The following is a 16,254-nucleotide window of genomic DNA, read 5'->3' as shown; positions in this document are numbered from 1 at the left end:
GAGGATGCAGAAGCCATGAACTGTCAGCTCTCATAACGGAAGTATTTTTACTCTCAAGGATCACAGTATACATTTTAAAGATGGTTTGTTAGGTCTAATGTACAATTAAGGAGGGGAAGAAATGAGTTCAAACAAGGAGAAGGTCAATAATCTTTAAGTCAGGTCAGTGTTTGAATGGCCCAAATGCACGATTGTCAGAAAAAAGTTGACATCAATATAGTACTAAGTCAATAAACTGGAAGCAAATGGTAGCTTGTGTTCTAAAGCACATCAAGCTTAGCTCTGAACATATAGTGCTAAATAATTCAATGCATTACTTATTAAATGAAAAGTAGAATTTTTAAAAACTAAACATTGCATATTGGTGAAGACTTTGTGTCAAAATTCCTATTTTGCATTATGTTTAATAAAAGGATAAATCTGGATAACAAAAGTATCGATTCTCTCATTTATTGATATCAAAAATCAGGCTGGGTTTTGGTATGGGTTTTTTCAACGTGCGGAAAGGAAAATGGAGAACTTGTATGCAACCTACGCGTATTAGCATGGAGGGAACCCAATATGGTAATCGCCATGACTTACGTGCAGGCTTTGAGTGTTGGAAGGCATGAGACTAAAGGTGGAGCTCTTACTTCTTCCACTATCAGCAACCATCATACTGAGAATTGATAGTTTCAGAACACAAGATAAATAGATTGATGATATCTTAGCTGATAAAACATACATTTAAGGTGTTTCCTCATTAGTCCTAATGTTAAAAGTAGATGCTGAACAGCTTCTTAAATCCTCCTAGAGCTAGAACATTAAACTGACTGCTTGAACGTGGTGTAGGACAGGACAAACAAGATCATTCTGGTCATTTTGGAACAGAGCAAAATCTGCAGAGAACTGCTTTAGATTTTGGGAGGGTTTTCTTGTATTTGTGAGAAGTTAATGTGTGATCACACTTCTCATTACAGAAAATACACACATAAGACATCGGCATTAAAGTTCCAACAGTATAACATATTAATATAGCCACTAAAAAGACTTGTGAAATATAGCTCCGAAACTTATCTTCTACACTGTATACTATGTTTTATTCAAGACAAAGGAACTAAAACTATCCAAACATATTCCAAATGTTTATTTTCAAGGAAACAGTTCTCAAATAATATAAAAAAATTAAAGCACATCTATTAAAATATAGAAGATTACTTTATCACTTCCAACATTATGAAATGTTCCTATTCCATGTTCAGCAAACGCATATGTATAATATCTAATTTCAGGAAAAAAATACTTTTCTAAAATGCACATGATCCAATATTAAACAGTCATGTGTGTGTATATATATATGTGTGCTCTAATTTTTGCATTGCTGCAGATTGACATTATGTTGCTAGCTTTCAATGCATGCATACCTTTTATATATAAGAAATGTTCCAAGATATACCAAACAACACAGTAGAAAGAAATCAAACTTTCCAATGTGATCTCGTCAAATTTAAATTTTGTCTGTGATTTAACTGAGGTTGCTAAAAAGTAGTATGTTGACATTCAAGGAAAGTCAGCATATTCACAAAAGGTGAGCTAGATTTTAAAACGTGCATCAATAAACAGAAACAGCCTTTATTCAGCAGCAATACAAAATTCATATAATGATTTTTAAGAGCCACTTTATTAATACAGTTCCTGAAGCTGTAGCATAAGACCCGTGATAGTTTGTCAGGCTAGGATTGTCTATATATAAACTATATCGCAACCACCACATAGTAACATGCTATTTTTATTTTCTGTTACAGTAAAAAATGTTATCTCCATTACTGAATTACAAAAGTATTAAAATTTTATTTCAAGAATTCTTACTAAAAATGCTTAAATATTAATTAGTTTAACATTTCTAAATTCTCTAATTTAGTGTCCAGTAAGTCACATATGCCAATACAATTCAGAACTGAGTTCAATGAATTATACTCCAAGCTTCATCACCTAAAAGACTGAATAACAGTAAAATACACATTTATGAAGGCACCTATTTTGTACAGCATTTGTTTTCCCCTATATGGTTTACAGCTATAAAAGAATCCCTCACGTGTTCCTTTAAATGAGTAATAGCTAAGACAACATGTACAGTTTGAATTAAAGTACAAGAATTAATGAAATAATGGCACCTTGAGTGAATAGATAGTGACAGACATAAGTACTTCCTCACAGAATGAATGCACCATGACAAAGCACTGAGCTACAAGCCAAGTGATCAAAATTCAGGTTTTAAAGACTTTTACACTTACCCGCCTACGGCAGAAGGGCAAACCCTGTGCAATGATGCTGATGCTAAATATCTTCATCACGGTTTGGTGTGGTAGAGGTTCTTTTGCACTTTTAAGATCAACAGGAACCAAGCCATGGTTGATGGCAGTTTTCCCAGGTTTGGACATTTTATCCTTCTTACTTTGTCAAGTTTACTAACACTGGAAGAACATTGGTAAAAACTTTGCTCTAAAGTTGCATGATTTTTTTTTTTTAAAGTTTCAGACTGGTGAATCAGCTCCCAAAGCTTGCTGCCTTTGTCTCTCAACCTTCTCCTGCCAAGTGTCCTGACCTGTCTGCTGCTCAGTGAAGTGCAAGCTATCCTAGTATAGACAGGAATTAAACTACCAAGGGGCAGGCAGACTGCTCCTGTCAGTCAAACAGCTGGTGGACCTCCCCTGCAATGTCAGAAAAGCCCTTCTCCAAAAAAAGATCTGCAGATTGAAAATGAAGAAAATCATGACTGCCTGGAGTTTTAACAGCCAGAGCCACTTACACCTGCACTTTAAAGGAAGAATTTTCTTTTAATTTTTTTTTTTATTATTTTTTTTTGCAAATTGGCATTGCATTTTCAGAAGGGGAAGTCAAGGAGATTGCAACCTTCAGAGAGTGACAGCATTGCTGCACAATCAACTCCACCACTCCACAAGCAGGTTTGTTCTGGACTGTCACTAAAATCAAATGAAAAACTGACTTGGACTTTACTGTTTCTCAACTATAGCCTCCACAAACAATATATTGCTAAGTCCAAAAGTTACAAAAGGAAAGAAAAATGGATCAAAAAAAAAAAAAAAGAAAAAAAATGAGAGTCCCCTAAAATGGTGGCATTGGCACAAAACTTGTTCATTTAATAAAAGTAGAAGCGAAGCTACTGTTGTACTCCAGCCTGCACTTCCTCCTCTTTCCCTGTCGCTGTGGGGAGAGTATCATCCAGGCAGTTTTGGCTCTAAGGATGCAACGGTACAATAATCTTTCCTCTTCTGGTCATCATGAGTTTGGGTACCAGTTTTCTCAGGCCTATCCATCACACTCATGTAAAGGAGAAGGGCTCTTCCTCCAGAACAACAGCATATCTTGAAGGATGTTGGGAGAGGTCTGCCTGGCCTTAGCAACAAACCTGACTGAGGACCATTTTTCAGTAAAAAGGTTGGTACTCCACCAAACAAAGCTGAACAGCAATGTCAATTACTCAGATTTTCCACGATTAGTTTGCTTCCATTTTAAATAATTTCTTGATCAAATTAGCTTTCCTACAATGCCTCTAGGTTCCCACAATCCCTTTCTCATGCCTATACTTGGACATGTTTCTTAAAAACATATTCATATTTTGAAAATCTTTTTGAGCAAAACTAAGTAGAAAGAGACAAAAACCTGTGAAAATGTCTTATGAAATTGCTGATAAGAGATGCAGAAAACGATCAAAACTCTTGTATGAACTGAGTCAGCACAGTCCAAAACACAGAGAATAAATGACCATTAAGAAATCTTACAAGTCCCTTTATGCACAAACCAGCAAAGATAATTAACTGTATAATTATGTGAGGGCAAAAGAGGGAGTGCAGTAATGCTTTAATGCTCAGAGCACAACAATGTATCTTGACAAAAGACAGCATTAAAATATGACTGTATTAGCATTTCCACTTAGCCCTTTGTTTCCCCTTCAAAAAGCCAAGCTGTAAGCATGTGTCACTTGCACATACAGAGCCCCCTGACCAAACATTTGCATGTGGAAAGGTTTAAAAAGAAAAAAAAAAGAAGGGAAAAAAATCCCTAGTGTTTCATTGAGAGTATATATACATTACAGTAAGCCTTCACTTACAATAAAATATTTCTCAGACAAACAAGACAATCCTTATTTCTTTACAGATGTTGCACAGTTGCATACAGAAAAGCTGTGACAATGCTGGGTAGCACAGAATTTTCATGCACAGATGGCTGGTTTTTTTTATTTTCTACCATACAATTCAGATGTTATTCTAAAGTACATTTAGATGCACATTTTCTACTAAAAGACTCTTTACATTTCCTACTTTATACTTCATCCTATAAACTCTAAGAAACAGTTTACCATTACACTGTACTCAATAGCAATAGCATTAGTTTATAGTTTCATTCTGATTTACTTCATATTTTATACAACAAGTACTAGGCTTTCACTTGACTGGAAAGCTTCAGAATAAGTGTCTTGGAATCTCGGTTTCATTCAAATAAGAAAATTTCACTGAAGTACTCCAAAGAGGGTAAAGAGGAGCCTTTTGTTTCTACTTTGAATAACTAAAGTGAAGAACAGAGCCAGAAGCTCAAAAGAGATCAACTCACATACCCTATTGAAGTATCATTCAAAAAAGAAGCAGCAGATCAGTTTTCCATTTTGACAAACTGGTCACCATTTCAATAGTTCCAACAAAGCATGAAGTTGACCTAAACGTATTTATATAAATATAATTTGAGATTTTTATAGTATGTAATACAAGATCGGATACAGTATTCTATACAAAGCAAGCCTTATTTTCTAGTTTAATAAATATTTGGCATTTCGTTTAATTGCATACAGAATTGTCTGCATGCGTGTGTGCACTAAGAGAAGCTGCTGAAATAAACTTAGTTTTAAAGGAGTACTTTATTGCGCAATTGCTGAAAGAATTTGACAGCGTAGCAGATCACCAGCTGTTAATAGTTGGTATCAGAGCCTAGCATCTTATTACTTTACAGGCTTAGTTCCCCCCCCCTTTAATTATTAGCTCAGAACAAAAGTGCAAAACAGGAACGTAACTTGGCCCGTTTACAAATTTACATGCAACTGGGGAGCAAACAAGACTGAGGTGTTGCACTCTCCAAGCACTGCTCACTAGCAAGTCTCCAGTAACAGGTTATTCTCACACCTCTGAAAAGACAAAACTTGGGATTGTCAGCCCTTCTTGTGTGGTTTGAGATGAAGTCCCACTAGTACACTGGTTTTTCCTCAGGAACGTCCAAAATATTCTAGAGTAATTGCACAGGGACACATTGCTAGCTGAAAAAAGTATCATATTCACATTCGGTGTAGTCCCCTTTTTACGTGGATAAAGCCATGACAAAATATGGTACGTTTTTTTCTGTTCCATGTGAAATTACAAAGCTAGATTTCATAATTTATCACGACAATAAGAAAAAGCTCCAGTTTTTATCTGTGTCTTTTTTCCCCTGCCTTTTTTTACCATCATCTCCTGGAAAAAGACTTGCACTAATAGATGAGATTTTGCTGGCCCAATTTTATTTCCATGTATCATCACTTTCTTTTCAGTCTTGTATTTCCTACACATTACTGACAGTAGGTATAATTGTCTTACAGTAATGTTTAAAGGCCCCAAGCTGGACAGTTGTAAACATCTAATAAGTGAAAGTCCTTAGCCTGAAAATACAACACAGTCTAAGCAGTAAGAGGTTGTAACAGGAAGACAAAATGGTGAGGGTTGGCTATCTCAGAAGTGTCAGGAATACACTGAATATAGTAGATATCACTTATTTTTATGTTTATTACACATATAATTCTAATTTAAGCTCTAAATTTAAGTTTAAAGAATCACTGTTGTCTTCATCTTTAAAAGTCCTTTTTTACATTACATACAGTGAGAACATGTATAAACTTGACAAACGTGAAATTATGAAAATTTGAGATTTAATGCTTTGTAATATATTTTTCTAACATCCTATTTCTAAATAAAGTGAGGCCAATTTCCAGTGATGCTCCTTTTAAGGGCCCACCTGTCCTTGTAATTGGAAGATCACGTTTGAAATCAGATCACATAAAAGTGCCTGAAACCTTGAGTTTGAAAATACTAGCTTGAGATTGTCAGGGACTTTCAACTGTAAACAAAAGAAACTCTTTCTTTTTGGTCAGTTCAGTGAAGTGGTGTCTTTGTAAAATGAAAGCAGGTCCAGTCAGGTCACAGTTTTAAGACACGAATCTAAGAAATTACCCCAACACTGAAAACCAGTTTACATACACACTATAGAATTTTCTCTTAGAGCTGACAAGTGCTTTGCATATTAACATTACTGGAAAAAAAATTTTAAAAATCATGATATTTTAATATGGTGATGGAACAGTACAAGACCTACACAGACCTAGATGAAGTAAGTACAGAAAAATTAAAATGCAGACAGCAGAACCCCAGAGATGTTCTCCACAATTTTTAACATCGGTGAACAGCTGCCCTCAAATGGATAAAGCAGAGCACTGCAACATTTCAAAAGTAACCTTCTCAAATCAATCATAGTAACATCATAATCCTTTGAATATATTTCATAATATACTCCCTAAATAACATCTGTAGTAAGCTCCACATAGGTGCTGCATACAGAATGCACTATAATTTACATTATACACGAGCTTTATTATTCCCTTGATATTCATGCTAGTCCCTGTTGGTCTAGAAAGACCGAGAACCACTTTGTCAGCAAAGCAAGGTACTCTATACTACACTAGTAACCACCCACCTAGCTACTGTGGTCCCAAGTTTATTTATGTGAGGGATCTCTAATATCAATATACAAGTAGTTTTCAAATGACACATTGCACATTAGCTTGTTTTGTACAGGCAAATGAACCAGCTGTATAGTTAAAAGGTACTGCTGTACAAAAATAACTGCAACTGTATTAGTGGTGCTGGACAGAAAAAAATGCTATTGCTTTAAACAGTCTGTATTCTATCCAAGTTTACCCAATAAAAACATCTGCATACATAAGAAAAGATAATGACCCAACTCCTGAAGAGGGTATGGAGGGAATCAATGGGGATAACAATTTTGATCTTATGAGATCAAAATTTCCTAAAGAACATACACTTGAATAGTATGCAAAAGGGGCAAAACTACTAGTTTAAACATACAAACTGATGGCTTTCTCTATAGTTCATGAAACACCCAGGAGTAGACCTGTTGTATCACAAGCAACAGAAAGAACGAAGTCTGGCTCCAGGTTAGATTATCATGACAGTTCAAATTGCACTTGAATTACTCTACAGCTTCTCCAAGTCTTTATGGTCCCAAAATGTCAGGGGACCTACATGGAAGGTTCACTCTGAACAGTCAGCCATAGCAAAGCTTTATTTCAGGTTTATGCCTTACGATGAGTATTGTCTAATAAATGGCTTCTATGGTTTAAAGGAAGGAACAAATGTTGACTGAACTGTTTACATGATCATAGAAATACTCAATTCCTCAAGAATTCAACTATGTCTTACCAGGTTAATGGTCACTTCATAGACTTCCTTTTCTGCAGATGCACTAATAAGTCTCTCCCTTTCCTACCTACCCTCTAGTTATCTTGAAAACTTGTGTAATCTCTCTCTTTGTCAAATTGGGTGAAAATTAGTCAAGAAACGCATAAGGTCTGGAAAGGATGACAGTGACAGGCAAATGTCTCAACTGCACAAGCTTTATTTTCTTTGGCAACAAAGCTTAAGAACACAGTGAAGAAGAACCCAGATTTTCTTAACTCAGATTCATTCAAATGATACTTCCTGGTTATATTCTGGCTCTGAAATCATATCCAGGTATGGCCATTAAAAACTACAATGATGAAAAACATTTTTATCTAATACAATAGAGCTACCTTACAGTTTTTGCCATGAAAGAGTAAGGAGGAACTATGGCTTTTGTAACTGCTGGTGGAAGATGGTACAATTTGTATGACACTCCTATACTGAAAAGAAATTATAAAAGTCAAAAAAAAATACAGATAAGGATGATGGTAAAGCTTCTATCTGGCAAAACACAAGATAGCATTCCCAGAAGTCCACTAGTACAGAGCAGGCAAGATATGAAATATCAAGTTTAGTAGCAAAGGGGAAATCATGAGATAAACACACCTACTAGACATTTTTCATGCCTATGTGCATGCTCGTATCTGTTAAGCATTCTGGTATTTAAGTGTGAGCGCACAGAGAAATAAAATGAGACTCAAACTTGACCTACTGCATTTTATACTTGTGTATGGCACTTAACTGCATCAGTCTTGCTTGCTGGGGAGCCCAGCAGTTAGTCAGATTAATCAACAGCAAAGGTTCACTACTTACAATTTCTAATTGCAACCACGAATGGAAGTGAGTTTGAATGTTAGCGAGCAAAAAAATAACAGATCTCCACTGGATCTGTTTAATCCCACAGGTGATCTTTGCAGCTAAAAGGAAACAAAAAGGTTAATTGGAGATTCTAGTAGCAAAAAGGAGGCAGCTAGCCCTTCCCTCTTCCTTGCTCTGGCCATTTTTTCCAAACTCTTCCTTAAACTGGTTGTAAAATTTGTCAGGTTTGTGAACTCTAATATAACTCCAGTAAGTAGGATACCTGAAAATCCTCAACTTTTGTTGTTGCTAAGTTATTTTTCCACTATTGTAAACGGTTCACAAAGTAGCCAGATGCATGATGAGACGAAGAGTGTTTAGAAGTGAAGAGTAGTCAAGACCTCCATCTTTGGGCAACGAGATATTAAATCAGTTCCCTTTGTCCAATACTGGTCCTGAAGAGATATCAATGATAAAAGCTTCGTAGGCATCTCACCAAGTACAGAATTTCATCTCAAAAGAAAGGGAAGGGAACATGCAGGTACTTGCAGCTCTGCCCTCAGTCACACTGGTACTAGTGCAATAGAGCACTTGACTAATTACAAGGGACCATTTGCACAAGTTAACTTTTTGTAAGGTCACATGCATGGTTTATGAAAACAACATAGACTGTCTGGTAAACTGCATATTGACAAGACTATATAATATCAATACTAATGATACTATCATATAATCAAAAAAATACTTAACGATGAGTATCTAAAAAAATAATTCCTGCCATATTTAGACATGCCTGTAAGTGTCTAATAACCACTTGAAACTACAGACCTTTATTATTTCGCTTTATTCCACAGCTCCCATAACTTTATTACTTTATTTACTGTACTATGAGGTCTTGTTGTCATTGTCACTTTTTAAAAAACTATTTTTAAAGCACGTATCTTCATTTCTTCATTAAACATTTCAGAAAATATTCTAGGTATGCAACAGAAATCCAGCTGCATCTTCTTGCATTTTATAAATATTCCAGAAATGTCTGCCTCACTGGCTATAACATGACCTGTTGGATAAGCAAGTTTAACTCTTCGGTCTAGTCAGAGTTGTAACAGCTGCTAAAAAGAATTGCTACAGCTGCTCTGCAGGAATTTATTTGCTGACCACTTACTTATGCTGTTGTTGCACCTTTAAATAAAGCTAAGAATTAAGAACTACAGCAACAGGTAGAGAAGTCATGCAATATTTAATGCTGGATTAAAATGCACATTAAATTCCCAGCTGAGGATAAGCTGGGGGAAGGGAAAGAGGGTGGCTTTTTTAGTAAGGAGGTTGCTTTTACGAAAATGGAAGGAAACAAAAAAATTATTTTTCATACTGAAAAATTCAGCTTTTCTTATAACTGTATCACCCTTCCATGTAAAATGCAAGGCTTTAAATGAGAAATTCTCTATTTACATACCTACACATACAAAAATAAACAAGGCAGTACCAAAATATTAAAAACATGATTACCAGTTTCTGAATAATGTATAAAGAGCACTGCCAAAAATTATGTCTGGACTTAGACTTTTCTTTCTTTCTACATATTAAATGGGAACAGGAAAAATCCCCAAAATATCAGATAGGCATTAAAATATTTCCGCCACTTAACACACCGAAGTATTTTTTTCTTCTGTAGTGAAATTCTGTCCACATACCATTTATTCAGCATTAAGAAAAAAAAAACCAAACCAAACCTGACAACACAGTAACTCTCCAGATTAGCTATATTGCCTAGTGCCAAAATAAAAGGTTGAACAATGCAAAGTATTCCAATTTGTATGTTTGAAACAATATGGATATCAAGGTCTATTTTGATACAAGACTATTTTTCTTACTAGCACTGTAAAATACACGTAAATACATAAATATAACAAATGGAACAACTGATTGTTACGATGGCATTCATCTGATAGCACCAAATTAAGCTATATAATCCTTTTCAGCTGGTAACAGCATACTGCAAAAGGGTGTGAGGTTATTTATAAAGCTCAAGATATGTAAAGCAAAGAATGCCTAGACCACAGGAAAAAAGCAGGTAGTACGTCGAAGAGCTGGCACTCTTGATTGGTATGGTTGCCACCTTTATCTTTAACTTGTCTGTCCTTTTTTCCACCTTTTTTTTTTTTTTTGAGGAAAGGGCAGCCTTGCCTGTACTTTTATTTCACAAACACTGGCTTTGTTCAAATTTCACTTATAATTAAAAACACTTGTAAGTATTTAATAGAATTTTCATTTTGTATATGGTCAACTAAGTCCAGCTTTGAGTTTACTGGCAGTCTGATATTCAGACTTCAAACCCCGCCAACAAAGAAAGGCAGCGCAGCAGCACCAAATTCTGCCTGGTACAGCGTAGAGAGAGTCAGAGTCTGTCAACAGCCTGTCCTCCAAAACAGATACATGTGCACACCTGCGTGTTGCATACTTGCTCTAGGGCATGGAATACTAGTGGTTTACATCAAAGCCAAACACTGTGTGGAAGGGTGAGTGCCTCCGCATAACAATTGAAAGTGTCCTTGCTTTGGATGAAGTCCAGCTTACCCTTGAGGGACAACATTATTACACTTGGCAAGAACAAATGATCTATATTGAATGATTTTATGTCTGATTTCTTCCATTTGGCCACGTCACTCCCAGTTTCTTAACTTTATTTTTACATATTTATTTTAATTAAGTAATTTTTTTGGTGTGTGTTTTAGAAAATCTGACCAAGGGATCATACTGAAGGAATTATGATGTTGGCAAAACTATGTTTATTATTTGTTGTCTTTTAATTTTTTTTAGTACCCTATACATTTGGGTAATCCTTAAGGGACACTCAGTAATTTGAGAAGAACAAAAGGTCTCCTCTTCTAAACATTGACTGGATAAGAATGTGATTTGCATTTACAGGAAATGTTGCTAATACTTTAAGTAGTAATGACTTTTGATGATGAATAAGGTGGGATTTATCCCTGCTGGCAATCTGTGGTGGCAATAAGTACACTTTCCATTTCACCTGAGGCGCCAGGGATAGAACAAATGTGTTAAGATACTATAAGCATTAACTGAGTAATATGTCATGACATAGCTGAAAAGCATAGCCACTGTCTTCCAAGACTGAATTATACTGAATTTTACTAAAATTCACAATTTGCTCCTTTCATACTATGCAATGTATGGTCAGGTAATAAAGTCAGTAGAAAACATGAGCTTTTAGTAAGAAAAAAATCAAAAGAAATAAGGTTTTTGAAGAAATAGTTAGTTTGGACCACCTCGACTTGGGATAGAAATCTCTGCACTTCCTTAGTATTTGTGTCCTTGTCAGATCCTCTCCCTCTTCCCAATTCTTGTTGTTACAAACTAAGGAAACAAAATTTAAAATTAGAAAGAGTAGAAGAAAGGAGAAATGACACAGAAGAGATGCCCAACAGCAATGCTTTTCTCTTGTATTCCAGTAATTATTATCGAGATACCTATCTATGCACAAGAACTCATGACTTCAACCTTTAAAATTTCAACACCAATTAACTATATGTAACATTATATCAGAAGTTGTACCATACAAAGTTTTTTTAACGTAAAGCCCATTTTACAGTAAGTTGGTGAATTCCTGAACTTGTTGGTCCAGGAGAGACTGGGGAGAACTCTCACAAATTTTGCATGAAGTTAGAGTTTAGACAGCATGTTCATTAACCACATTATTGAATAGAAGGGAGAAGATGCTTGTGACAAAACAAACTGTTCACAGAAACACTGGTTCCAGTTTTCACAGGGATTTTTCTCATAGAAACTTCACCAATAAACAAAACTGTAAAACATTCACACACAACCTAAACAAACCACAATAGCTGATCAATGAGTCTACACAAAATGCATATTATATCATTACTGCACAAGCATAGCTTCACACACAGATCAGATACCATATACTAGCAAAGAAGAACAGTTCATGTGTCAAAAATCATCCTTTGTCAATGGACATTAGATGCTGTCTATTCAAACACTTATTTTAAGCATTCTGCCTGTTCAAAAATGATTAAACTAGCCTAAAAATTCACATTGTCTAGTTTTTCTCCTTATATTCAAGAATTTGTAAAGGTATGTAAATGACTTCACTGTGCACGGTTTGCTGAATAGCAACATGTTTTGCAGACAATGAAAAGTCTCCTACAGAAATAAAGGACATACTGCTATTTTGCAGATTACAGTGAGCAAGAAATGCATCAGGAAAAAATGTTAGTCCCACAGCAGCTGTTAAACGTAGTTCTGGTCCTCAGGTCACCTTCTGTTCCTCCAGCCCCCCTAAGCTAATTTCAGATCTCGTAACTTTATAAGTATAAACTTCAGAAAATGAAAGAAATTTCCTAATCATAACTCATATTTCTTAAACATATACTTTAAATTCACAGACAAAAGAATATTTAACAACAACCATTTGGAAAGGGCGGCGTCAACAAAACCAAAAACTAACTCACCAGCAAAAGTTTTCCTTTCTCCACACTTTGATTCACCACTTGCATCAAGTTTTATAACTACTAATACCAACTTCAGATAAGTTCCAAAAAGAGAAGCAGCTTAAAACAGACACTCAGAGCAACAGCATCCACTGATAAACGCTCAAGTAAATACAGCTGTATTACTACAGACTGGAGATATTTGGGCTAATGATCACATCAGGCAACAGCATGTCCCATACAGTCAAGAACAACACAAGGAAAAAAATTATATATTTAAGTAGGGCAGAGTTTCCAAATATATTCATTAGACAAGCCATACATCCAACAGAGTAAGCATACCGAAGGGATTCTGAAGCATGTTTTCATGATTTCTACTTCATAATGTTTTTGTCATATAATTGGTGAGTTGAAATAGCATTACTGCAATTTTTATTTCTTTTTCTTAAAAAAAAACCCAGGCACACTCATTCTCATTTTGAGAACAAAGATGCAGAGCAAAAACCACGTAGATGCCTAAGCAACACTAATTTCAAAGCCTATGTGACAACATGACATGCTTCATGTAATTATCCTGAAGGCATCAATTTAATTTATTCTACACAAAGTAAACCAATATAGCAGTTTGAGTAACATGGGCAAGAACCTTTCCAATATTTACCTTTAGGGAGCAATGCATAAGCCAAGCAACCAATGGACAATTCAAATATTTTAGTTGGTTTCTGGCCCCCCCGTCCAAGGTGGCTGGCATCTTTTCTGCTTTAGGATACTGCCATAAATTTATCTGTGAACAGCCAACCACTAGAGCTACAAAAGAATTACACATATGTTCAGGAGAAACTACTGGACGTTTCTGGTAAGAACCACCAGGAGACAGAAGGTGTACACTGAGATGTAGGCTTCACTGCAAAGAAGGTGCAATTATACATTGACAAATACCTCTACAGAGAAAACTGGCACAATTCAAAGCTCTGTAAGTTTATTTTCCAGTGTGGCTAGTTGACATCAATCCCTTGACTGGAGTTTAAAGACTGACCTCAATTATTGGTATAGAAGTAGAAAATTGCTTATATATTACTCAGCTAGGACCTCAGTCTAGTAAGCACTCTCTGTAACAAGAAGCTAAATGAGCATTACCTCTTTCCACATTAAAAAAAATAAAAAATGCATCTTTCTGCAGTGAAGGGAAAATAGAAAATGAATTAAAATCTACTTATTAAATAGAATTTTGTAGTCCAAACTATGACACAAACTGTCAGAATCAATGTTTTCTGTTAAAGTACTTGTCTTCCTTCACAGACTCTCTATACACACCTACTTCACAAATTATATATTATCACTGTCCTTTAATTCTGTTATAATATTTGTAAAAATCATACTGAAAAGTGGTAAGACACCCTTCATAAAGGAAAAAAAAAACCCTAGAATTTATTATAGAATAAATTCCTGTAATTCGACTGTGACATTTTAACATAACAGTCAAATATAATTACTAAATATTTCAAGAACTTTGCATGAGAAAGCTAAACTAGATAGCCAAGTTCTTAGATAAGCAACAAACTCTACGAGGAATAACCGCATTACTCATAGAGTAGAGCCCGTGTATCTACTAGCAAGCTTCAAGATTCACTTACAAAGTAGGGAAAATTAGCAGAGCAGCAATAATTTAATATCACTTTTATCTGCAAGTGAAGGTGTAGGAACAATTCTACTTAGAAATGACAAAAGTACAACTAGACCCCTGCAAGCCTTTGGGCAGCAAATGAAACCATAACTTAACACAGCCAAGTAAAAACACAGCAATTAAGTAGTATTTTTCAAACAAAGCATTGATATTTATAGTAAAGCATGTTGCAGGTTAGTACTGATGGGCAAGAACCTTGCTATCTACAGAGAAAAGGAAAATCTGCATTCCTTCCATGGATGCTCTAATATTTAACAAACTACATCTTAATGACAGTTGCATAACCTTTCCAAATGATCCTGCATGCTTGGAATCATTAGCACTAAACTGTAGAGTATATAAATGAGAAATAAATCAAAGGTTAAAACTGTTGATTCATACTCATCTCCAAGTATGAATATTTCTGATGTGATTACCGTCCATTACAAAAATAAGGTTCTGTATTGGAAAAGTAAAAAGAAAATATATTCTAAAGCAGCAAAACTTGCTTGAAAATAACCAAACTCATGGTAATGCAAAAGTAATTATGACTGGCAGTTCTAAATCACAGAATGAATCATAGATTGGTTGGAAGGTACATCTGGAGATCATCTAGTCCAATTCTCTGCTAAAGCAGATTCACCTGGAGCAGGTTGCACAGGATAACGTGCAGGTAGGTTTGGAATATCTCCAGACAAGGAGACTGCACAACCTCTCTGGGTAGCCTGTTCCAGTGCTCTGTCACCCTCAAAGGAAAGAAGTTTTTCCTCATATTCAGATGGAACGTTCTGTGTTTCAGTTTGTGCTCATTGCCCCTTATTCTGCCACTGGGCACCACTGAAAGGAGTCTGGCCCCAGCCTCTGGACACTTGCCCTTAAAGTACTTGTATGCATAGATAAGATCCCCTCTTCTACAATTATCTCTTTTAAGGCTGAAAAGACCCAGCTCCCTCAGCCTTTCCTCCTAAGAGAGATGCCCCAGTCCCTTCATCCAGTCCGCTGGACCCACTCCAGGAGTTCCATGTCTCTCTTGTACTGAGAAGCCCAGCACTGGACACAGCACTCCTGATGAAGCTTCACTAGGGCTGAGTAGAGAGACAGGATCACCTCCCGCGACCTGCTCACAATGCTCTTCCTAATGCACCCCAGGACACTACTGGCCTCTTGGTCAGCTTGCTGGCTCATGGATAGCTTGTAGTCCACCAGGACCCCAGGTCCTTCTCCACAAAGCTTCTTTCAAGCAGCCTGTACTGGTGCAGGGGTTCTTCTTCCCCAGGTGCAGGACCCTGCATTTGCCTTTGTTGAACTTCGTTAGATTCCTCTCTGCCCAACTCTCCAGCCTGTCCAGATCCTTCTAAATGGCAGCACAGCCTGCTGCTGTATCAGCCACACCTTCCAGTTTGGTATCATCAGCAAACTTCCTGAGGGTGCACTCTCTCCCTTCATCCAGTCACTCATGAATAAGTTGAACAAGACTAAATAAATGTAAAGACCATTTACTTTTTATCCTCCATAATTTACTTATCTTAAATCATTGTACTCTAGTGCTGTAGTTCAGAATAACCAAGGGAGAAGAAAATTTGCCAGTTGCTAAGCTTTAAAAGAGAGTGATGTGAAAGAAGTTTCAATTAAAAAGAAGAATCCCAGGAAGAAGCAAGATGAAAAAAAAATTAAATTGCCACTGCTTTTTGGGGGGGTTCTCAACCCTTTTTTTTTTTTAACAATCAGAGCAATTCTTAAAATGTAGCCTCTTTCTGACACATCTTTAGGCAAATTTATTATT

General features: G+C 36.1%; 1 protein-coding gene across 3 annotated transcripts in view; it reads right to left on the bottom strand.

The window, feature by feature from the left end:
- Positions 1-16,254, bottom strand: part of FBXW7 (F-box and WD repeat domain containing 7) — a 179,693-nt gene that overhangs the window by 78,645 nt on the left and 84,794 nt on the right. Inside the window, exon 1 of one of the 3 annotated variants that reach the window (XM_027635842.1) lies at positions 2,274-2,635. The exons of the other annotated variants lie outside the window; for them this stretch is intronic. Within the exon in view, the coding sequence (XP_027491643.1) occupies positions 2,274-2,420 (147 nt within the window). The 5' untranslated portion in view covers positions 2,421-2,635. Of the gene's footprint in view, positions 1-2,273; positions 2,636-16,254 lie in introns of those variants that run through there. 3 annotated transcript variants of the gene reach the window in all.

Source organism: Corapipo altera, unplaced genomic scaffold, assembly GCF_003945725.1.
Source record: "Corapipo altera isolate COAL_440 unplaced genomic scaffold, ASM394572v1 22b, whole genome shotgun sequence".
Lineage (NCBI taxonomy): Eukaryota > Metazoa > Chordata > Aves > Passeriformes > Pipridae > Corapipo > Corapipo altera.
Note: the sequence above shows the minus strand (reverse complement) of the source record. Positions and strands in the feature narration are given on the sequence as shown.